We start from the raw sequence: 22,967 nt of genomic DNA, 5'->3' as shown, positions 1-22,967 counted from the left end.
CATTCCTCTTGAGAAATCCAAATGGCCCACGAGAGCCATATGACAACTATATACTGAGCATGGAAATCCAGCAATCACTGGGTGCTGTCTTCTCCCCGAAGATTGGTTCATTTCCTGCCTGCTCCTTCCAGCTCAGGGTCCAAGTTCCATCCTTGATGCCTAGCCTGCTGCTTTCTTGGTCTTTGTGTTGTGCGTGTTCTCACTTTGTGTTGTACATGGAAATCAATTGAAGGTTAGGCTGTCCTTTATAAGAGTGAAATAGAAGCCAAAAAAGGTAGGCAATAAGTACATAAGGTGATGATAAAAAGCTGCAAGCTTTCGGTTGGGTTTAAATCCCAATACCAGTAGCAGCTGGATCATTCGTGAAGTTAAGCTCATTGCTACAAATGAATAGCAACATCAGAAATTTTAATCCTCAAGAGAACTTGTTAATATTAAATATACATTCTTTTCTATCTTTTACCATCATAGCTCATAGACTGCAGTAAATTTATATTGAAATGTTTTACATAAATTTTAGAAACATAGTCACTCCTCAGGCCTTTAAGGTCTAATCATATACAAATAAATTAATGGTTATATGACGATGCTGCTTTAACATCTCACACTGAAGAGTGCCTGCAGAGTCTCATCGACAGGTTTGTGGCTGCCTGCAATGAATTTGGCCTAACCATCAGTCTCAAGAAAACGAACATCATGGGACAGGACGTCAGAAATGCTCCATCCATCAATATTGGCGACCACGCTCTGGAAGTGGTTCAAGAGTTCACCTACCTAGGCTCAACTATCACCAGTAACCTGTCTCTAGATGCAGAAATCAACAAGCGCATGGGAAAGGCTTCCACTGCTATGTCCAGACTGGCCAAGAGAGTGTGGGAAAATGGCGCACTGACACGGAACACAAAAGTCCGAGTGTATCAGGCCTGTGTCCTCAGTACCTTGCTCTATGGCAGCGAGGCCTGGACAACGTACGTCAGCAAAGAGCGACGCCTCAATTCATTCCATCTTCGCTGCCTCCGGAGAATACTTGGCATCAGGTGGCAGGACCGTATCTCCAACACAGAAGTCCTCGAGGCGGCCAACATCCCCAGCTTGTACACACTACTGAGTCAGCGGCGCTTGAGATGGCTTGGCTATGTGAGCCGCATGGAAGATGGCAGGATCCCCAAAGACACATTGTACAGCGAGCTCGCCACTGGTATCAGACCCACCGGCCGTCCATGTCTCCGCTTTAAAGACGTCTGCAAATGCAACATGAGGTCCTGTGACATTGATCACAAGTCGTGGGAGTCAGTTGTCAGCGTTCGCCAGAGCTGGCGGGCAGCCATAAAGACGGGGCTAAAATGTGGCGAGTCGAAGAGACTTAGTAGTTGGCAGGAAAAAAGACAGAGGCGCAAGGGGAGAGCCAACTGTGCAACAGCCCCGACAAACAAATTTCCCTGCGGCACCTGTGGAAGAGCCTGTCACTCTAGAATTGGCCTTTATAGCCACTCCAGGCGCTGCTTCGCAAACCACTGACCACCTCCAGGCGCGTATCCATTGTCTCTCGAGATAAGGAGGCCAAAGAAGGAAGAAGATAGTATAGTTTATAATGGAGCATTATTAAACAATATTTAATACAATTTATATTTAATAGTCAATTATATATTAATAAGTAAACAGAGTGTGGTGACAGAAGAAAAGGAAGATAGGGAAGGAGAGACATAAAAGCAGAAAATAAAGATATGCATTTATATAGCACCTTTCACAAGCTCAGGATAGTCCAAAGTTATTTACAGATGACAGAGAGTAGATCAAGTCAGAGACAAACAGAAAGTAAGAGACAATAAGGAAGAGAGAGTGAAAGACAGTGACGGAGAGAGAACAAGTCAGAGATTGGGAGAAATTCAGACACAGCATCACAGGAAGGGAGACAGTGGGCTGGATTTTCCCTTCGGGGGCAGGAAACAGAAGTCAAACAACACACTCCCAGGGGAAAACAGTCACTCATTGTGATTTTCAAGGGAACATTCTCTGAATTGGCAGAGACAGGTTCGCTGTTCAATTAAGGGCAGTGGGCGGGCTCTTGAAGCTTGAGGGCCAATCAGAGGCCTTCCACCTGGAAAGAAGTAGCAGGCTGTAATGGAAGATAAGTAAGAGAGAGAGCACTTCAAGGTGGAGGCGCCTTCTCCCCAACTTTTTTAAATCTTGAATTAAAAAATGGATTTTGCCTGGTGGCCTGTGGCTGCACCCAGGCAGGCAGGTAGGGCTTCTTGGCCTGCCTGGAGCACTGGCCCATCTGGCCTGCTGCCTCCAGGCAGCTAAACTGGCGCCGCTTCCTGCAGGAACCTGGAGGCCGACTGGAAAATTCCAGTTGGCCTCCTTTAATTGGCCTCATAATCCGCCGCATGCGGATGGGTAGCCCTGCCAGCCCCCGATCCTGCCTCCGCATAACTGGCCCAGAGGCAGGATGCAGCTGGGGACCTGACAGGCAGGCTAGCCGGTGGGGTTATTTTTAGCTCCCCCCCCACCTCCAAACCCAGCCCTAGCAGGGGCTGAAAATCTTTAAACCATGAGCAGATCATCAAACAGACTGTTATTTTGTATTATGTATTTATATTTTGTATTTTATATTATGTTCCATATTCCTTGATAACCTCATCAATATGTGGTAATATTTTATCCAGTTCTGGTTCCATCATTGTTAAATCATGAGTAGAAGCATGATAGAGACTGGAAGTGGCACATTTCACATTATTGATATGTGATGACTTCGAAAGAGAAAGATTAACAATAATGATTTAATTCCAAGTTTATTTAGTAAAATAATCACAACTAATTGTCTGAAAATTACAGTCACATGTTACATGTCAGTGGTAGCGAACACAAATTAATAATGCCAGTGGTTGGGCATTCTCTGGCTTTCTGGAGTGGAGTTTTGTGATTTGGTCATATGCTACGGAACTGGGAGCATACTCAGTCTGCTGGGTTATTCTGTTGTCATTCTCAGTCAGGCTTCAGCAAGATGAACTGTGCCTCCAACACTGGCCAGGACTGATGTAACTGCTCAAAAACATGACTGAAATGCTTAGATAATGTGACAAAAAAAAAAAATCAGTTTATACAACTATTTGAACCCTGCACCAAAATTTCATAAGGGGGGAAAATCTGTTAGAATGGACTTTAACCAAGAGTCTTGAGATAATCAAGTGCCCAACAAACCATTGACAGATTAACATCTCGTCTTGCCAAACAAAAGCCCTAACTCACACCTCATAGGAATGTGGTTACACAATAGGAAGCATACAGAACAGAAACTTGGCATTTTGATATCGGCTCGGCTGATGGCAATCCAAGATGACAGACTGAAATGGAATGGAACTGCACGTCAACAAGATGAAGGTAACTTTAAAATTGTGGGAAATCTTTAGTGCACAAATTCTCCAAACCCATCGTCATGCAGGCCCCCACCTGCCAAGAATGAGGCACTTCAATTTTGCCACATGGACATTAAACTTCAAATTGTTGCTGGGAAGAAAAGAGAGCCTATTACAAGGAATTGCCAGGCTCCTAGCTGGAAAAACATTTTTGCATACTAGCAGCCAGTGTTGGGACAAAGGAACAAGTCCCTGCTCCCAATACACAGAATGGACGTGGTCAGACCAGTTTAGTCACAAACTAACTGGCTGCTGCAGAGTTTTGAACTGAGAATTTTAAATTGGAGAAACAGTGTTTTGAAGACAGAAAGCTCCTGGCCCCTGGATTGAGAGCATCTCTCTCCTGTCTGCTCCCATCTCTTTCTCACCAGCTTCAGAATCCATTGAAGACACATGAACCCCAAGAGAGAAAAGTCTCCTACAGTGAACAAGGTTTAAGAAGAATACTGGGCCCCAAAGAAAAGCAAAAATTATCTACAAGCAAGGACTCTACAGTGAGCTCGAAGAACCGTAACAAACTCATCAGGTATTGCCTCAAACCTCTCCACCTTATCTTTCTTCTGTTCTTTTCTGTCTCTATTTGCATATGTATCGCATATGCATGCTAGCGTGGGTGTGTCGTGTATCCGTAGGCGTAAACTGAATTAGAGTGTAAATTTAAGTTTTAATAAATTTCACCTTTCTTCTTTAAACCTAAGAAAGCCTGTTTGTGCTCATTTCTTTACCTTATAATTGGAAACTGGTGAACAAGGATTCACCAAGGGGGAGCTAAAAACAGTGTGTTTAAAAATAAAACCCTGTTACAGTAAGACCAGGTGAAGGCTGAAAGGGTCCCCTAGACACCTTTCTCACCTGGTCATAACAGAAATTTGGGTGCTAGCATCTGGAATTGTACCCACAGACAAAAAAGAGAAATTGGAAGTGGGAAGCCAAATTGTTCCCAATCAAAAGAAGAGCAAGATGAAGATAGGGTTTCTTGTGGTTGTGTGATTGAATACTAACGTGTCTGCAACTGAAGCTACTAGCTCTCCAAGCCAGGGTGAAGTAACTTGGGATAACTTAAAAGCACTGTCTACGGAGGAGTTGAGGACAATGGCTGAGCAGTGTGGGATCACTGTACGTGGCAAGGCTAGGATGTCTCACCTCCTAAGGCTAGTGGCCAACCATTTTTCCCTTGACTTTGAAGACACAGAACCAGGGTTAGAAGCAGACGCAGAAAGAGGGCTGCTAGCAAAGATACAACCGGAACAAGGGAAACTTGAATTAGAGGAGAGGGAGAAAGAGAGAGCCTTCCAGAAGGAACGTGAAGAAAAAGAAAGACAGGAAAAAGAGAGGAGAGAGAGAGAGAGAAAGAATATTCCAGAAAGAATGCAAAGAAAGAGAGTTGAAGCGGCTTGAGTTAACTAGGGGGTGACAGAGTAACCCCAGTGAAAGCATGGCCAATATGGAAGAACGCAATTCAGGGCTGGGTACAGAATTGTTAAAACTAGCTCATCTAATCCTAAAATTCAATGAGGATGATGTGGAGGGATTTTTTTGTGTCTTTTGAGAAACTGGCATGGCAGCTAAAATGGCCAGCTGAGACCTGGTCTCTTTTACTGCAAAGCAAGCCAACTGGAAAAGCCCATGAGGTTTATTCCTTGTTGCCAGATGAGAGTTCATCAAATTATGAACTGACCAAAAATGCTATCCTTGGGGCATATGAATTAGTACCCAAAGCCTATCTGCAAAAGCTTAGAACCCTCAAGAAGCAAGCTAATCAAACATATCTGGAGTTCTGGAGTTTGAAAGAAGTAAGCAGCTGGCTTTTGATCAGTGGCTGAGCACTCTTAAAGTACAGCTCAGCTATGAGAATCTCAGGGAAGTAGTTTTGTTAGAGGAATTTAAAAACTCTCTCCCACTCTCAATAAAGACCCATGTAGCAGAGCAACGGGTTCAGAGAATCCGGCAAGTGGCTGTTCTGGCCGATGAGTTTGCTTTAATTTATAAGTCGGTTTCCCGGGCAGAACCTTTCCTAATCTCCCCTGCATATCCGAAAAGGACAAAAGGTGGGAAGGTGATCTCCGCCCAGGCAGTCCTGGGAGAGAAATGAAAGCAGGAGACACAGGGGATCCTCCTCCAGCCAAAAAGGAAGGTGCTGTGAGCAAGAGTGAGACCCAGAGACCTGTGTGCTTCCATTGTAATAAAGCAGGGCATTTAAAAGCTGACTGCTGGAAACTAAAGGGAAAACCAGTGGGGTTAATGAGGGCGCATCCGCTCAGTGAAGAAGTGAACCTGATGGAAAACAGAGCAGAACAAGCTGTGGCTTTAACTGCAGTAAGAGTGCAACCCAGGATGCTTACTACTGTCAGTGCAGGAAAATTTAATATGATTCCTGAAGGTAATCAGGATTTTGTGTCTGAAGGGAAAGTAACCCCATATCCCTCGAGTGTGGCAAGCCTGTACCGGGTGCACCTTGAGTGCGACCTAGTTTCAGGACCGGTGACTGGAGGGATTGTCCCTAGTTTGCCTGTGGACGGGGTTGACCTGCTCCTAGGTAATGATCTGGTGGGGGTGAAGGTGGCAGCCCCCCTCCCCCCCCCAGCAGTGTATGAAAGACTGCAGGAGGTCAGAGAGACAGGGCAGTGGCAGGAGATGGTCCCCTGCAGTTTCCCTGCTTGAATGTGTAATGATCAGGCCATGATCAAACCAGCTCCCCCAGAAGAGACTGCATTGGCACTGCAGGCAAATGACCATGAGGTCAACCTGTCCGAGACTTTCTTTGGAAAGTTAGGAGACCCAGGGAATGAATTAAGTGGATTTTCCCTCGCGGAGGCTCTCCGAGATGATCCAGTATTATGAGAGTTAGCACAGGCTGCCCAGTCTGAAAGTGAAGCAGAGGGAGTCCCTGATTGCTACTATTTAAAGAATGAGGTACTGATGAGGAAATGGAGTTCTCCTCATGGACCTGAGAGCAAGGAGTGGGCAGTAATTCACCAGTTATTGGCGCTGCAGATGTACTGGGGAGAAATATTAAGAAGGGCCCACGAGACTACAATGGCTGTACATGCCAGTATTCGAAAGACCAAAGCCCGCATAAGATAGCAGTTTGACTGGCCAAAACTCCACAAAGATGTGGTGGAGTACTGCAGGAGTTGCCACATGTGCCAGGTTGAGGGGAAACCCCAACCTACAGTGAAACCTGCACCCCTAAGTCCTGTACTGGTGTTAGGAGGACCCTCCAGCAGAGGGTTGGTGAACTGTCAGGACTGGCAAAAGTTTAGTAAGAGAAGGGGAAAATGTAAATACAGACACTAGAAGCACCCCACCAGAGTTGCTAACAGCATTTACAGGAACCTGCAGAGACAAAGAGAGACCTTTAGGGGGCAGAGAAACCATGAGGGTGATTTCTCACCGAGTCGAAGTGCCACAGGAGAGTGCAGTCGAGTCTGCACCAATACCTGCAGGCTGGAGATTCCCAGAGAACAAAGGAGAGATTAACAAAGAATCCTCCCCACAGTCAGAGAAAAAGGGAACCACCTGAAGTCAAAAGCCTTTGCATGACTCAGCAAAGCACTGAAAGAGAGTTCAGGATAGACCTGCCCACTATTAACTCTCCTGAAAAAAAATGACCTAAACAAAGAACCACATGGTTACTGGGATAACAAAAAGGGGAAATTAAAGCAGCACTGGCATCCAGAAAAGGCAATTTTAATAAGCTTTAGGATTCATGAATAAATGGAAATGAATGACAGAAATGTATGGTTTTCTGTATCTTACATATATATTTCTTTCAACCCTTTTAATGAAATCTGCCTTTTTTTCAAATCACATTTCATTCCCCTGGGTGTGGAGGTGTCATGCAGGCCCCCACCTGCCAAGAATGAGGCACATTAATTTCATCACATTGATATTAAACTTCAAATTGTTGCTGGGAAGAAAAGAGGGCCTATTACAAGGAATTACCAGACTCCAAGACATTTTTGCATACCAGCAGACAGTGTTGGAACAAAGGAACCAGTCCCTGCTCCCAATACACAGAAAGAATGTGGTCAGACCAGTTAGTCACATGACTAACTGGCTGTTGCAGAGTTTTGAAATGAGAGTTTTAAATTGGAGAAACAGTGATTTGAAGACAGAAAGCTCCTGGCTCCTGGACCGAGGACAGCAAATCTGGAACCATTATTCAACAAGGGTAGCAGGGATAAACCAGATAATTACAGGCCGGTGAGTCTAACATCAGTGGTAGGGAAACTATTGGAAAAAATTCTGAGGGACAGGATTAATCGCCACATGGAGAGGCAGGCATTAATCAAGGATAGTCAGCATGGCCTTGTCAAGAGGAGATCATGTCTGACAAACTTGATTGAATTTTTCGAGGAGCTGAATAGATGTGCAGATGAGGGTAAAGCAGTTGATGTAGTCTACATGGACTTCAGTAAGGCTTTTGATAAGGTCCCGCATGGGAGATTGGTTAAGAAGGTCCATGGGATCCAGGGCAATTTGGCAAATTGGATCCACAATTGGCTTCTTGGCAGGAGGCAGAGGGTAATGGTCGAGGGTTGTTTTTGCGATTGGAAGCCTGTGACCAGTGGTGTACCACAGGGATCGGTGCTGGGAACCTTGCTGTTTGCAGTGTACATTAATGATTTAGACATGAATATAGGAGGTATGATCAGTAATTTCGCAGATGACACGAAAATTGGTGGTGTCATAAATAGTGAGGAGGAAAGCCTTAGATTACAGGACAATATAGATGGGCTGGTAGGATGGGCAGAGCAGTGGCAAATGGAATTTAATCCTGAGAAGTGTGAGGTGATGCATTTTGGGAGGACTAACAAGGTAACGGAATATACAATGGGTGGTAGGACCCTAGGAAGTACAGAGGGTCAGAGGGACCTTGGTGTACTTGTCCATAGATCACTGAAGGCAGCGGCACAGGTAGATAAGGTGGTTAGGAAGGCATATGGGATACTTGCCTTTATTAGCTGAGGCATAGAATATAAGAGCAGGGAGGTTATGATGGAGCTGTATAAAACGCTAGTTAGACCACAGCTGGAGTACTGTGTACAGTTCTGGTCGCCAGACTATAGGAAGGATGTGATTGCACAGGAGAGGGTGCAGAGGTGATTCACCAGGATGTTGCCTGGGCTGGAGCATTTCAGCTATGAAGAGAGGCTGGATAGGCTAGGGTTGTTTTCCTTGGAGCAGAGAAGGCTGAGGGGGGACCTGATTGAGGTGTACAAAATTATGAGGGGCATAGATAGGAAGAAACTTTTTCCCTTAGCGGAGGGGTCAATGACCAGGGGGCATAGATTTAAGGTAAGGGGCAGGAGGTTTAGAGGGGATCTGAAGAAAATTTTTCACCCAGAGGGTGGTTGGAATCTGGAACACAATGCCTGAAGGGGTGGTAGAGTCAGGTAGCCTCACAACATTTAAGAAATATTTAGATGAGCACTTGAAACGCCATAGCATACAAGGTTACAGGCCAAGTGCTGGAAAATGGGATGAGAATAGACAGGTGCCTGATGGCCGGCATGGACAGGGTGGGAGAAGGGCCTGTTTCTGTGCTGTATAACTCTATGACTCTCCTGTCTGCTCCCATCTCTTTGTCACCAGCTTCGGAATCTGTTGAAGACACGTGAACCCCAAGAGAGAAAAGCCTCCTACAGAGAACAAGGTTCAAGAAGAACACTGGGCGTCAACGAAAAGCAAGAATTACCTACAAGCAAGCAGTGAGCTTGAAGAACCATAACAAACTTTTCAGATATTGCCACAGACCTCTCCACTTTATCTTTCTTCTGCCCTTTTCTGTCTCTATTTGCATGTGTGTATTGCGTATGCATGCTAGCATGGGCGTGTTGTGTATCTGCAGGCGTCAACCGAATTGGAGTTTTAAGTTTTCATAAATTTCACTTTCTTCTTGAAACCTAAGAAAGCCTGTTTGTGCTAATTTCTTTACCTTATAATTGGAAAGTGATGAATAAGGATTCGCCAAGGGGGAGCTCAAAACACAGTGGACTGAATTTTACTGGCCCCTTGACGCCACAGGCCGCGGAGAGAGGCCTGTCTCGACCCACGACGTTGAGACAGGCCTGCTGCATATTATCAGCGGCGGAGGGGCCTCGTGCCGCTTCTCTGCCCCCTGGCAGCAGGTCCTTCATCTCCATATGCAGATGGCCACTAAATATATTCAAAGTAACTTACCTGCCGTCCCATGCCGATTTTACGGCTGCCGTTCGGCCTACGCGCGCCTTCGGAACGCCGCATGGAGTTCTGGACAAGAATCTGGTGGGGAGGGGGAGTAAAAAAAATTTCAGGGCGGGGAAGCGGGGAAATTGGTTAATTGGTTGTGTGAATGGTGGGAAGGTTGGGGGGGAAATTTCAGGTATTTGAGAAATCAATTGATGGTCATTTCATTCAATAAAATGACCATTGGGGAGGTTGGGGATCGGCCTCCATTACTTACTTTTCTATTTAATAAAAGTCACTTATGTTGTGCCTTTAAAAATTAAAATTAATTGTAAGGGCTTAAAACCCTTTAAAAATGGTGGTGGCGCTGGATGCCAATGCTGGGGACGTGGAGGCCACCCCTACACATCATCGGAGGCAGGCGCTCCAGCCCCACTGTTGAAATGAGCCTCCGCGCGAAATATCGCAGGGGCTCTTCTGCGGCCGCTAAATGCGGGCACCCCACTGAGTTTAAAGGGCGCTGCCGGGATACGATTCAACCCATGTGGTTAAAAATAAATCCCTGTTACATTAAGACCAGGTGAAGGCTGAAAAGGACCCCTCGACACCTTTCTCACCTGGTCATAACACCATATTAAGATATTTATGCACAAACTTTCTTCTGTAATGATTTCATGAACCATATACTCTCAGCTAATTCACATTTAACTATTTCCCCACCATTGCAGAGACACGACATTTGGATTTACGATAGGAGCATTCTAATCACAGCATAGAACATACACTACAAAAAAAATGTCTTGCCTCATATTCTTTGACTATACAGAATCAGAAAGTTCTCAAAATATACCTCTGCCTTGAATCATTTGCTTTTGTCCAAAATGACATGGTTAAAGATAAAGTAAACCCTGTCATAAACATTAGGAACAACAGTTGGTCATTCAGCCCCTCGAGCCTGTTCTGCCATTCAATTTGATTATGGCTGATCTGCACCTCAACTCCAATTACCCGCTTTTGCTCCACATCCTTTTGTACTCTTACATACAAAAATCTATTGATCTCAGTCTTGAAAATGTCAATTGACCACTGGCATGCACAGCCTTCTGGGGGGAAAAGTTTCAGATTTCTGCACCATTTGTGTGAAGAAGTGCTTCCTGATTTCACTCCTGAATGACCTAGCTCTAATTTTATCTTGCACCCTCTGCATTCTCCCACCAGAGGAAATTGTTTTGCTGTATCTACCCTATCGAATTCTTTTATCATTTTAAACACCTTAATTAGATCAACCTTCAATCTTCTGCACTCAAGGGAATACCAGCCATTTTTTCTTGAACTGTAAGATAGTTTATACCCACAAAATGTGGAAACGATCTGTACCACGGTCTTTTCAGTTTTCATTTTCACAGTTATTACTTCTTTTTTTCTATCCCATGTTGAGCCTGAGCACACACTTCTTTTCATTCCCGTCTCTGCTGGGATAGCGGGCAATGCAAATACAACAGTGTCTTGAAACCTACTTTTATAATGCACTGTGAGTTGGGCTTCCTTTCCCCACGAGAATGGGTATATAATACATTTTGAGACTGAAATCTGGAAGCTGAATGAAAGACCAGAATTTTAAGCAATTGGGGGTAACTTTCTAAGGAGGAAAGATTACCATCAGAAGGTTGTCTCCATTGTGTCTCCAGATTACTGCAATGGAAGACTTGGCTGTAGAGTGAATTTATCCCAACTAGATGGCTATGGAGTTGCATCCTGAGGCTGCCCATCACTCAACCCCATCTGATAAAAGTGTTCTTGTGTCTACTCCCACCATTTGTAGCTGAAGTGAAACTGGTCCATGACAGTCACGTGGAATGTGCTGATTCGGGAATCAGCAGCCAGTTATACACACTATGCGTAATTTCCTTTTCCATCGACTTTATTCAGCCTGCTTTTCACTGCTGGCACAGACCAATATCACTAACTGGTGTTCCTCACTTTGATGCAATGCTTTAAATTGCCTGGAGCAGGTGGAGTATAAGAATGGAGGGAAGCTTACCTCACAACACCAAGTTTTTCAAGATGCACTATTCAACAGGCAAATGGAATACTGACTGAGGATCTGTGAAAATGTTCTTGACATTTTGTACATTGTAAAACATAAATGTATTCGGAAGACTAACATATCTCAATCATATAGACAGTAAACTGTGCTATGTTATCTGCTAAAATACTTGACCTAATATTCCCCATTCAGAACACAGACAAGTGTAGGCACTACTGTAGGCACCTTACACGCAAGGTTAAACATGAACAGGTACAGAACAGTGGCAAAAAAGCACATGCAAGCACTGTTTAAGTAGAGAAGATGGAACTCTGCACTGCTCTGGCAGACATTTGGGGGTGCTGATTTTCATGCCGGTCATTGGGTGGGAAAAAGACAGTATCGCACTCACTGACAGCATGCAGAATTATCACCCAATTCCTGCTTTTTGAAATCACCTGGGGTGGGGGGGAGGGTGCAGGAGGCAGCCCGTGATTTTGTGATCATCACTGTAGAATCATAAAGCATAGAAGGAGGCCATCCTTCCTCATATGCAATATTTTAATATGGCACAGCTATATTAGCCCTGTTGGCCCTGTGGAGTGATTATTACTTTAAAGAAATAACAGGAAACAAGTGCTAAATACCCTCATTCAGGGTTAGAAATTTCAAAACCAATTTCTGGTAACACTGCTGAAAAAACTATAGGAATTTTTTCAACATGCGCTGAATCTATAATTCAACTGGCAATCTAGTCATAAAGATATTATCTAACCCTCTAGGAAACCAGAGATTCTAGGACCCCCTTTTTCCAGAATGATACAATGCTGCCAAGATTAATGGTAGGCCAGAAGATTGGGAAAATTTTAGAAACCAGCAGAGGATGACTTAAAAAAAGGGAGAAATTAGAATATGAGCGTAAACTAGCAAGAAATATAAAAACAGAGAGTAAAAACTTCTACAAGTATAGAAAAAGAGAGAGTAGCTAAAGTAATTGTTGGTCCCTTAGAGGATGAAACTGGGGAATTAATAATGGGAAGCCTCAGTTCAAGGGCAATTAGGGATGGGCAATAAATGCTGGCCTAACCAGCGATGCCCACATCCCACAAATGAGAAAAAAAGGATATGGCATAGACTTTGAACAAGTATTTTGCATCTGTCTTCACAGTAGACACAAAACACATCCCAAAAATAGCAGAAAATCAAGCGACAAGAGGGAGGGGCTTAAAACAATCACTATCACTAGAGAAAAAGTACTACAAAAATTAAGGGAGACAAGTCTCCTGGACATAATGACCTGCATCCGAGGGGCTTAAGAGAAGTAGCTGCAGAGATGGCGATGCATTGGTTGTAATATTCCTAAAATTCCCTAGATTCTGGAAAGGTCCCAGCAGATTGGAAAATCGCAAATATAACACCTCTATTCAAAAGGGTGAATATAGACAGCAGGAAACTATAGGCCCAGTTAGCCTAACATATGTCATTGGGAAAATGCTAGAATCCATTATTAAAGAGGTCATTTAGAAAATCACAATGCAATCAGGCAGAGTCAATATGGTTTTATGAAAGGGAAATCATATTTGACAAAGTTATTAGAGTTCTTTGAGGATGTAACAAGCAGGGTGGCTAAAGGGGAACCACCAGATGCAGTGTATGTAGATTTCCAAAAGGCATGCAATAAGGTGCCACTTAAAAGGTTATTACACAAGGTAAGAGCTCATGGTGTTGGGGGTAATGTATTGGCATGGTTAGAGGACTGGCTAACTAACAGGAAACAGAGTAATGCCACAAATAATCTGATAGCCATTACAGAGACATGGCTGCAGGATGACATAGATTGGGTCCTGAATATTGAAGAGTACATGGCATTTTGGAAGGACAGGAAGCTAGGAAAAAGTGGAGGTGTAGCTCTGTTAATTAATGATGGCATTGGTGCAATAGACAAGGATGACCCAAGTTCAGGAAACCAGGATGTAGAAACAGTTTGGGTAGAGATGAGAAATCATAAAGGCAAGAAGTCACTTGTGGGAGTGGTATACAGGCCACCTAACATTAAACATACGGTAGGACGGGGTATAAAGGAAGAAATAATGGCAGCTTGTCAGAAAGGTACAGCAATAATTATGCGGTATTTAAGCCACATATAGACTGGAAAAATCAGCCTAGGTGAGGAGTACACAGAATGTTTTCGGGATAATTTCTTGGAATACATTCTGGAGCCAACCAGAGGGCAGGCTATACTAGACCTGGTATTGTGCAATGAGATAGGATTAACTAATGACCTCATAGTTAAGGTGCCCCGAGGTAGCAGCGATCATATTATGATTGAATTTTACATTCAGTTTGAGGGAGAGAAAAGTGGGTCCAAGACGAGTATTTTAAACTCAAATAAGGGAAATTTTAAGGGCATGAAAGCAGAGCTAGCTAAAGTGAACTGGCAAATTAAGTTAAGGGATAGGTCCATAGAAATGCAGTGGCAGACATTTAAGGGGATATTTCAGAATACACAGAATAGATACATTTCAATGAGAAAGAAAAATTCCAAGAGTGGGACCCGCCATCCATGAATCAGTTAAAGATAGTATCAAACTTAAAGAAAAAGCATATAATTGCGCAAAGATGGGAGGCAGGGCAAAAGATTGGACAGAATATTAAAAAACAGCAAAGAATGACTAAAATATTGATAAGGAAGGTAAAATTAGAGTACAAGAGAAAGCGAGCTAGAAATATAATGACAGATAGTAAGAGTTTCTGTAGATATTTTAAAAAGATAAGAGTTAACAAAGTGAGCATTGGTCCTATAGAAAGTGAGTCTGGAGAATTAATAACGGATAATAAGGAGATGGCAGATGAATCACCAGATATTTTGCATCAGTCTTCACTATTGAAGATACAAGTAACATCCCAGTATTAGCTGTAAATCAGTAAATGGAAGGGAGGGAGGAACTCAAGAAAATTACAATCACCAGAGAAGTGGTACTGAACAAACTGTTGGAGCTGTGGACTGACAAGTCCTTGGGTCCTGATGGACTGCATCCTTGGTTCTTAAAAGAAGTGAGATAGTTGATGCGTTAGTTTTAATTTTCCAAAATTCCCTAGATTCGGGGAAGGTTCCGTTAGATTGGAAAATAGCAAATGTAACTCCTTTGTTCAAAATGGGAGGGATACAGAAAGCAGGAAACTACAGGCCAGTTAGTTTAACATCTGTCTTAGTGAAAATGTTAGAAACTATTATTAAAGACGTTATAGCAGAGCATTTAGAAAAATTCAAGGCAATCAGGCAGAGTCTTCATGGTTTTGTGAAAGGGAAATCATGTTTCACCAATTTATTGGAGTTCTATGAGGGAGTCACATGTGCTGTGGATAAAGGGGAACTGGTGAATGTATTGTACTTAGATTTCCAGAAGGCATTTGATAAGGTGCCACATCAAAGGTTATTGCAGAAAATAAAAGCTGATGGTGTAGGGGGTAACATTTGGCATAGATAGAACATTGGCTAGCTAACAGAAAACAGAGAGTAGGCATGAATGGGTCATTTTCTGGTTGGCAAGATGTAACAAGTGGTGTGCCACAGGGATCTGTGCTGGGGCCTCAACTTTTTACAATTTATATAAATGACTTAGATGAAGGGACCGAAGGTATGGTTGCTAAATTTGCGATGACACAAAGATAGGTAGGAAAGCAACTTGTGAAGAGGACATAAGGGGGATGCAAAGGGTTATAGATAGGTTAAGTGAGTGGGCAAAGACCTGGCAAATGGAGCATAATGTAGGAAAGTGTGAAATTGTCCACTTTGGCAGGAAGAATTAAAAAAGCATATTATCTAAATGGTGAGAGATTGCAGAGCTCTGAGATGCACAGGGATCTCGGTATCCGAATACATGAATCACAAAAAGTGAGTATGGAGGTACAGCACGTAATTAGGAAAGCTAACTGAATATTATCGTTTATTGCGAGGGGAATTGAATACAAAAGTAGGGAGGTTATGCTTCAGCTGTACAGGGCATTGGTGCGACCACATCTGGAGTACTGTGTACAGTACTGGTCTCCTTATTTAAGGAAGGATGTAAATGTGTTGGAGGCAGTACAGAGGAGGTTTACCAGACTAATAACTGAAATGGGCAGACTGTCTTATGAGGAAAGATTGGACAGGCTAGGCTTGATTCTGATGGAATTTAGGAGAGTAAGAGGCGACTTGATTGAAACATATAAGATCCTGAGGGGTCTTGACAGGGTGGATGTGGAAAGGATGTTTCCTCTTGTGGGAGAATCTAGAACTGGGGGGGTGTCACTGTTTAAAAATAAGGGGCTGCCCATTTAAGACAGAGATGAGGAGAAATCTTTTCTTTGAGGGTCATGAGTCTTTGGAATTCTCTTCATCAAAAGTTGGTGGAAGCAGAGTCTCTGAACATTTTTAAGACAAAGGTAGATAGATTCTTGATAAACAAGGGGGTGGAAGGTTATCAGGGGTAGGTGGAAATGTGGAGTAATCAGTTCAGTCGTGAACTTATTGAATGGCACAGCAGGCTCGAGGGGCCGAGTGACCTCCTCCTGCTCCTAATTCGTATGTTCGTAGAGAGTCAGGATAAATGGGGCATTTTCAGATTGGCAAATGTAACTAGTGGAGTGCCACAGGGATCAGTGCTGGGGCCTCAACTATTTGCGATCTACATTAATGACGTCGATGAAGGGACTGAGTGTATTGTAGCCAAATATGTGGACGATACAAAGAAAGGTAGGAATGCACATTGTGAGGAGGACACAAGGTGTCTACAATGAGATATAGATAGGTGTCCTTGTACATGAATCGTAAAAAGTTAGCCTGCAGGTACAGCAAGTAAGTGGAAAGACAAATGGAATGTTTGCATTTATTACAAGGGGGATGGAGTATAAAAGTAGGGAAGTCTTGTCACGAATGTACAGGGCATTGGTGAGGCTAAACCTAGAGTACTGCATACAGTTTTGGTCTCCTTACTTAAGGAGCGATATACTTACATTGGAAGCTGATTCCTGGGATGAAGGGGTTATCTTATGAGGAAAGGTTGAGCAGGCTGGGCCTATACTCATTGGAGTTTAGAAGAATGAGAGATGATCTTATTGAAACATAGAAGATCCTGAGGAGGCTTGACAGGGTAGATATTGAGAGGATGTTTCCCCTCATGGGGGAATCTAGAACTCGGGGTCACAGTTTCAAAATAAGGAGTCTCCCATTTAAGACGGAGATGAGGAGTAATTTCTTCTCTCAGAGGGTCATTAATCTTTGGAATTCTCTACCCGAGATAGCAGTGGAGACTGGGTTATTAGAGTCATAGAGAGATGCAGCACTGAAACAGGCCCTTCGGCCCACTGAGTCTGTGCCGACCAACAACCACCCATTTATACTAATCCTACAATAATCCCATATTCCCTACCACATCCTCACCATTGAATATATTCAAGGCTGAGTTGGACAGATTTTTGACCTACAAAGGAGTCAAGGGTTATGAGGGGCAGGCAAGAAAGTAGAGTTAAGGCCAAAATCAGATCAGTCATGATCTTATTAAATGGCAGAACAGGCTCAAGGGGTCAAATGGCCTACTCCTGCTCCTATTTATTATGTTCTTATACACTTGGTACTATGATTGATTCATATTTAGAACGAAATTGCTGAAACTAAAAAGCAATCGTTGAATGGCAGTGGTCACCAGTAAAGGCTGACTACCCGACCCGATCCCGGCGACATGTGTCGGGTTTGGGTCGCATTTCCGGGTCCAGCATCCGGGCTCGGGTCGGGCCGGATTGAACACGCTCCATCAGAGGTAAGTGGCTCCACTGTTAATGTAATTTTTTATCTGGAAAGGTGGTTTTGTTACAGTTATTTTAAGCTTGTGCAGATCAGCAACAAAGTGAAAAATGGAGGCTAAGTTAACTGATGGTTGGGCCGGGCCGGGTCGGGCACGGGAAAAAATGGAAGGACTCAGGCCGGGTCGTACTCGGGTCGGATGTGGTTCTGTCGGGCTCAAGCCGGGTTTTTTTTTGCAGACCCGAGCAGTCCCCAGACTGAATTTAATGTTCTACTTCATAGCATTGTCTCGTTAAGTACTTGAAATCAAAACAGTTCTAGGCTGAGCATAACTGCTGACTATAGTAACAATTAATTGCCTAACATTCCATTATTTTAACAGCGGAACTGCCACTGTCTTTTGTTAAACTGAACAATGTCTTTATTAAAATAGCTGATAAAGCCGTGACGGAACAAGGTTTGGCTGATGTTGGATGGGGGCAAACTCGAGACTTGGGGCAGGAAGGAGACTAACTGGGAAATGTCGACTCACACTTATCTGAAGGTCAAGCAGGGAACGTCACAGGCCCAGCAGGCTGAGCTGGGAACCGCACAGACCAGGAGGCCAAGAGGGAGGCTGACGACAGTTGGGCAAAGGTTCCTGGGACCTAAAGCCCCACTGACTGAACTCTAAGTGATTGGAGGATTGGAGAGTCATGACCCTCCTTGATTCCACCACTGGGCCAAAGTAACATTCTTCCCTTAGCATTTATCCACTATTATTGCCAAGTTATTTCTAGTCTCTTATTTCATACCTAACCTTTGAGGCAGAAGCTGCACACAGGGAAAGCAAGGAGTAGCACTGAATTACAAAAACATTGTCAGATAAAAATCATAAAAATAAATTTTCTGTTAAAACTTGAAAAAATTGTACACAATGAGGACTGAAAATAGGTCAGATATTCACTTGAAATAACATCACATCACAAGTTTTGAAAATGAATCTCACTTTCAATTGAAGTATAATGTTTACACTGTAAGATTAGAGATCAAATGGTCTATGTTGTTGACAATTACAGTCATGTTGCTTCTGTCAAGTGTATATTAATTAATATGCTTCAAAGTATGAGGTGATGTGTTTGCAGTCCTGAGATACCATTAAGGTGTTTTTGCTGGAAACCAGTTGTTTTTTTCTCCCAGAGGAAACATCTCACTTCATTCGGTCTCATGAATTGGCCAGTCCCGCTCCTTAAAATACTTCTTCAGCCCCTTCACATTGACAGGTGGGAAATATGCACCAATCCGTTTCCGAATCCACCACTTACCATCTGCAGCATGGTTGCCACCGGGCCTGCTGAATTTGTAGCGATAGTGTTCACCCCTTATCCACCTATCGACAGAAACACATTATGTTATCATGGCTGGATATCAGACCAACCACGCATGCCAAAACCAATGTAAATTGGATGCCAGGCTGGGAAGGAGAAAGAAAAGATCAACTTGCATTTATCTAGTGCTTTTCACAACCTCAAGATGTTCCAAAGCACTTTACAGCCAATTTAGTACTCTTTAAAAAAACGAGTAGTCACTGTTGCAGTGGAGCAAACTCGGCAGCCAACTTGCACACAGCAAAGTTCCACAAACAGCAATGTGATAACGATCAGATAAACTATTTTAGTGATGTTGGTTGAGGGATGGGCATCAGCCAGGACATTGGGGAGAACTTCCCTACTCTTCTTCAGAATAGTGTCATGGGATCTGTTATGACCACCTGAGTGGGCAGATAAGGCCTCAGTTTACCATCACATCCAAAAGAGGGCATCTTTGATAGTGCAGCACTCCATCATTATTGCAATGAAAGTGTCTGCCACTGAGTCACAGTTGGCACCTAAAAATAGTCAATAAGTGTTCCTGAACCTGATTGTTACCTAAAGTTGGGCGTGAGTGGATGGTGTCTGAAGACACAATCAGGCTCAACTGTGCTTGATCTTTGAATTGAATAGCACACCAGTGCTTTTGAGACACAACCAAAAATGGCCAATTTGTCAAAAGTCAGGGAGGCTGATAGCACCTATGGAACTGAGCCCCCGGCTGATTCACAGAATTCAGGAGAAGATAGGTCTGTATATCTGTGAAAGAGTGAGTAAGAGAATGCTGAAAGAGAATGACAATATAATTCTCAAAAGGATAACTGCACTTAAAAGAATTGAAATGCATCATTTATGAGAAAGGTTATCACAAGAGAAGCAGTGGAGGGAAAGTATACACCAAGGATTGCTTGGTACAGTGTGGTTGAAGACATACAATGGAGAGGAAGAGCATGGACATAATGAACAGAGGAAAGTGAGAAAAATAATGTTATCCTGTTAAAAAAAATAAACTAGGCTAGCAGACAAAGGAAGTTCATGTGAATATATTAATGCATTCATGACTAATATCACACTGCTAGAATTAAACCTTTCATTTGGAACTAACAGCTTTATCACCAAATACTATTCAATCTGGTCTCCAGCACAGCGAGATTTCCAGCTTAAGTTGTTTTGCGTTTGAGCAAGAAGTTGTAGTCTGCATGCTGCTGGAATATCCCACTTGCCAATTAGCAATGGAGACCAAGTTACTTTCCAAATTTGAGGAGTTGAGAAATAAAAAGGAGTTGCCAAATCTTTTCAAAAGTTGAGAGCTGCTCCAATATTTGGAGAGGCTCTTCTAGCAATCACCTGCAATTCTGTCCATAATCTGAGAAAACAATCATCATCTGTAAGAAAATCCTTCTCTCACTTCATTTCACTTCACTTATCATTGCTATGGTCGCTGTTTGTGTTTATGCACTCTTCCTCCTTCCTATATGCTCACTAGGAACAAAGGAAGAACATAGGAACAGGAGGGGGCAATTCAGCCCTCGAATTTATTCCACCAATTTATCATGGCTGACCTGTATTGTAACTCTATTTGCCCACTTTGGTTCCATAACTCTTAATATGCTTACCTAACCAAAAAATATTAATCTCAGTTTTCAATTGACTCCCAACCCCATCCCTCCACTCAGTCTCCAACAGCTTTTTTGCAGGAGAGACTTCCAGATTTCTACTACTCTTTGTTTTCCTCAAATTCATTCTTTCCAAAGACATCAAACAAGGGAGTCTCTCACTTTTCTCAGTGTTTCTTTCCCACCACTTTTATAACCCAGCATGGGACAACCTAGCCATTGTTTCTTGGTTCACCTTTAGATGCAGCGTTTGGACACAGCCCAGAGCTTAGAGTGGATGGGCTTTTCATTGTACTCACTGAAATGACCATTAATAAAGCATTATGAGATCTGGAGGCATAGGATATAAAAGCCTCGAAGTTATGCTAAATCTAAATAAACCACTAGTTTGGACCCATCTGGAATATTGTGTCCAATTTTGGGCACCACACTTTAGGACGGATGTGAAGGTTTTGGAGAGGATACTGAAGAGATTTATGAGACTGGTTGTAGGGATGAGGGATTACTATTACGTGGATAGACTGCAGAAGCTGGGGTTGCTCTCCATGGAGCAGTGAAAGCTATGAGGAGATTTGACTGAGGTGTTAAAAATCATGAAGCGTTTCGATAGAGTAAATAAAGAGAAACTGTTCCCAATGGCTGAAGGGTCAATAGTGAGAAGGTAGAGATTTAAGGTGATTGGCAAAATAACCAGAGGCAAGATGAGGAATAACTTTTTCTTACATGAGCGGTTAGGATTTGGAATCTGCTGCCTGATAGGTTGGTGACTACAGATTCAATAGTTAACTTCAAAAGGGAATTGGATTAATACTTGAAGTAGAAAGGATTGCAGGAATATGGGGAACGGGGGAAAGAGCAGGGGAGTGGGACTAACCGGATTGTCCTTTGAAGGAGCTGGTGCAGACTTGTTGGGTCAAATGGCTTCATTTGGATTCCAACTGCTGGGCCAGGCTGGCAATCAGAAGGCCCGCACCACACGTGATTGGGCTCTAGAAATTTCGACAACGACACCTTCAATATTTTGACTGTTGCCAATGTCAGCATTGTCCAGTGATGCACATGTTGCCAGATTCTGCAGCAACAGGTACTCCAGGATATCACTGAATTAAATCTACTGAAAAAACCTAATGTGCAGTGAGCATATCGATTTTGAAAGGACCCGTATAACTTCAAAATTGAAAAAACAAACTGCTTTTGTCTTTTACTTTCTGTGAAAATAAATCTGTGGAATCATTTCCTCTCCAGGGATCCCACAATCGTATGAACACTATTAAATTTTGCAAGGTCATCTCTGCTCTGATGTAATGGTTTTTAAGGGGCAATTAACTCTTACAATAGCATTACAGACTTAAGCTTCAACCAAATGCCGTCCCATTGTGTGCTAATAATAGTAAGGGTGGGAGGGCTATGATCTCCAGCCAGTTTCCCTCCACTCCCAGCTCTGCACTACCAATGGAGAAGACAAGAAAGGAGGAGGCAGGAGAGGGACTTTTTTGGTTGCCGGGTAAGAGAGCTCCCAATCCGGCTGTTGGGCTCTTTCAGAGCCAATTTAAAATTTAGTGCTGCCATACTAACAATAATTTGTATTTACGTAACTTTAAAGTAGCAAAAATATACCAAACTGCGTCACAAGAGCATTATTAGACAAAATTTGTTATTGAGCCACATAAGGAGATAACAGGACAGGCGATCAAAAGCTTGGCCAAAGAGGTAGGTTTGAAGTAGTGTTGGAATTTCCCCTGTAAACCTCTACAGCTCTCTCCCCTCATTTAAGATGCTCCTTCAAACCTACCTCTTTGACCAAGCTTTTGATCACTTGTCCTAATATTTCATGTGGCTCGGTCTTAAATTCTGTTTGATGGTGCTCCTCCAATGGGACATTTTAAGATGTTAAAAGCACTATACATAAGTTGTTGTTATTCAGAGAGATGTAGAGATGGGGAGAGAATTAAGGAGGGATTTCAATGTTTGGAACCTAGACAGCTGAAGGCATGGCCCACAATTGTGGGTCGAAGGAGGGTATATCTAGGCTCGCACATGATGAATGGCCATTTAAGATGGAGTCTCAGAGTGGGACAGAAACCTATCAGAAGTCACCACTTTCAGGAGGGAAACAGAGCATTTCTCTATTGAGTGCCCTTCTCTAAGATACAGCTCAAAGCATACCAAGGCTGGAGAGAGACTCAACCCTAGAAGGCTCAACAGTCGTCAACTCTGCAAACTTTGGGGCCTTTCTGAATCCGTTGTGGACGTAATAGATTCCCACTTGAAGAAACCATCTCAGTTTCTCTCTTTTTGCTGCCAAATGGAACGTTACTGAATAAAAGAGTGAATTTCAATTAAAAGAAACAATTGTGTTCCGATATTGTAGCAAAGTTCAAGGCAGCAGAAGTTAGTGATAATTTCCACACACATTTTACTACACTACTAATGATGTTTACTCTTACCCTAATCCCCAGATTGTATAGAATTCTAAAAATGTAATTATAACTTAAAATAAAACAATTCATTATTTTTGCAGTAAGCCTCACTGTGGTCTGATATGAGTTCCACTTATTGTAAATCACAAATGATTCAGGGAGAAAAGATTTGCAAGATTCACTGATG

General features: G+C 43.0%; 1 protein-coding gene across 3 annotated transcripts in view; it reads right to left on the bottom strand.

Moving 5' to 3' along the window:
• Positions 1–2,791: 2,791 nt before the first annotated feature.
• Positions 2,792–22,967, bottom strand: part of lmf1 (lipase maturation factor 1) — a 704,612-nt gene continuing 684,436 nt past the window's right edge. For all 3 annotated transcript variants that reach the window (XM_068055858.1, XM_068055859.1, XM_068055861.1), the window contains one exon: positions 2,792–18,764. In XM_068055858.1, coding sequence (XP_067911959.1) covers positions 18,590–18,764 — 175 coding nt within the window. In that variant the 3' untranslated portion in view covers positions 2,792–18,589. The remainder of the gene's footprint in view (positions 18,765–22,967) is intronic.

The sequence above is a fragment of the Heterodontus francisci genome, chromosome 24 (genome assembly GCF_036365525.1).
Source record: "Heterodontus francisci isolate sHetFra1 chromosome 24, sHetFra1.hap1, whole genome shotgun sequence".
Classification (NCBI taxonomy): domain Eukaryota; kingdom Metazoa; phylum Chordata; class Chondrichthyes; order Heterodontiformes; family Heterodontidae; genus Heterodontus; species Heterodontus francisci.
Note: the sequence above shows the minus strand (reverse complement) of the source record. Positions and strands in the feature narration are given on the sequence as shown.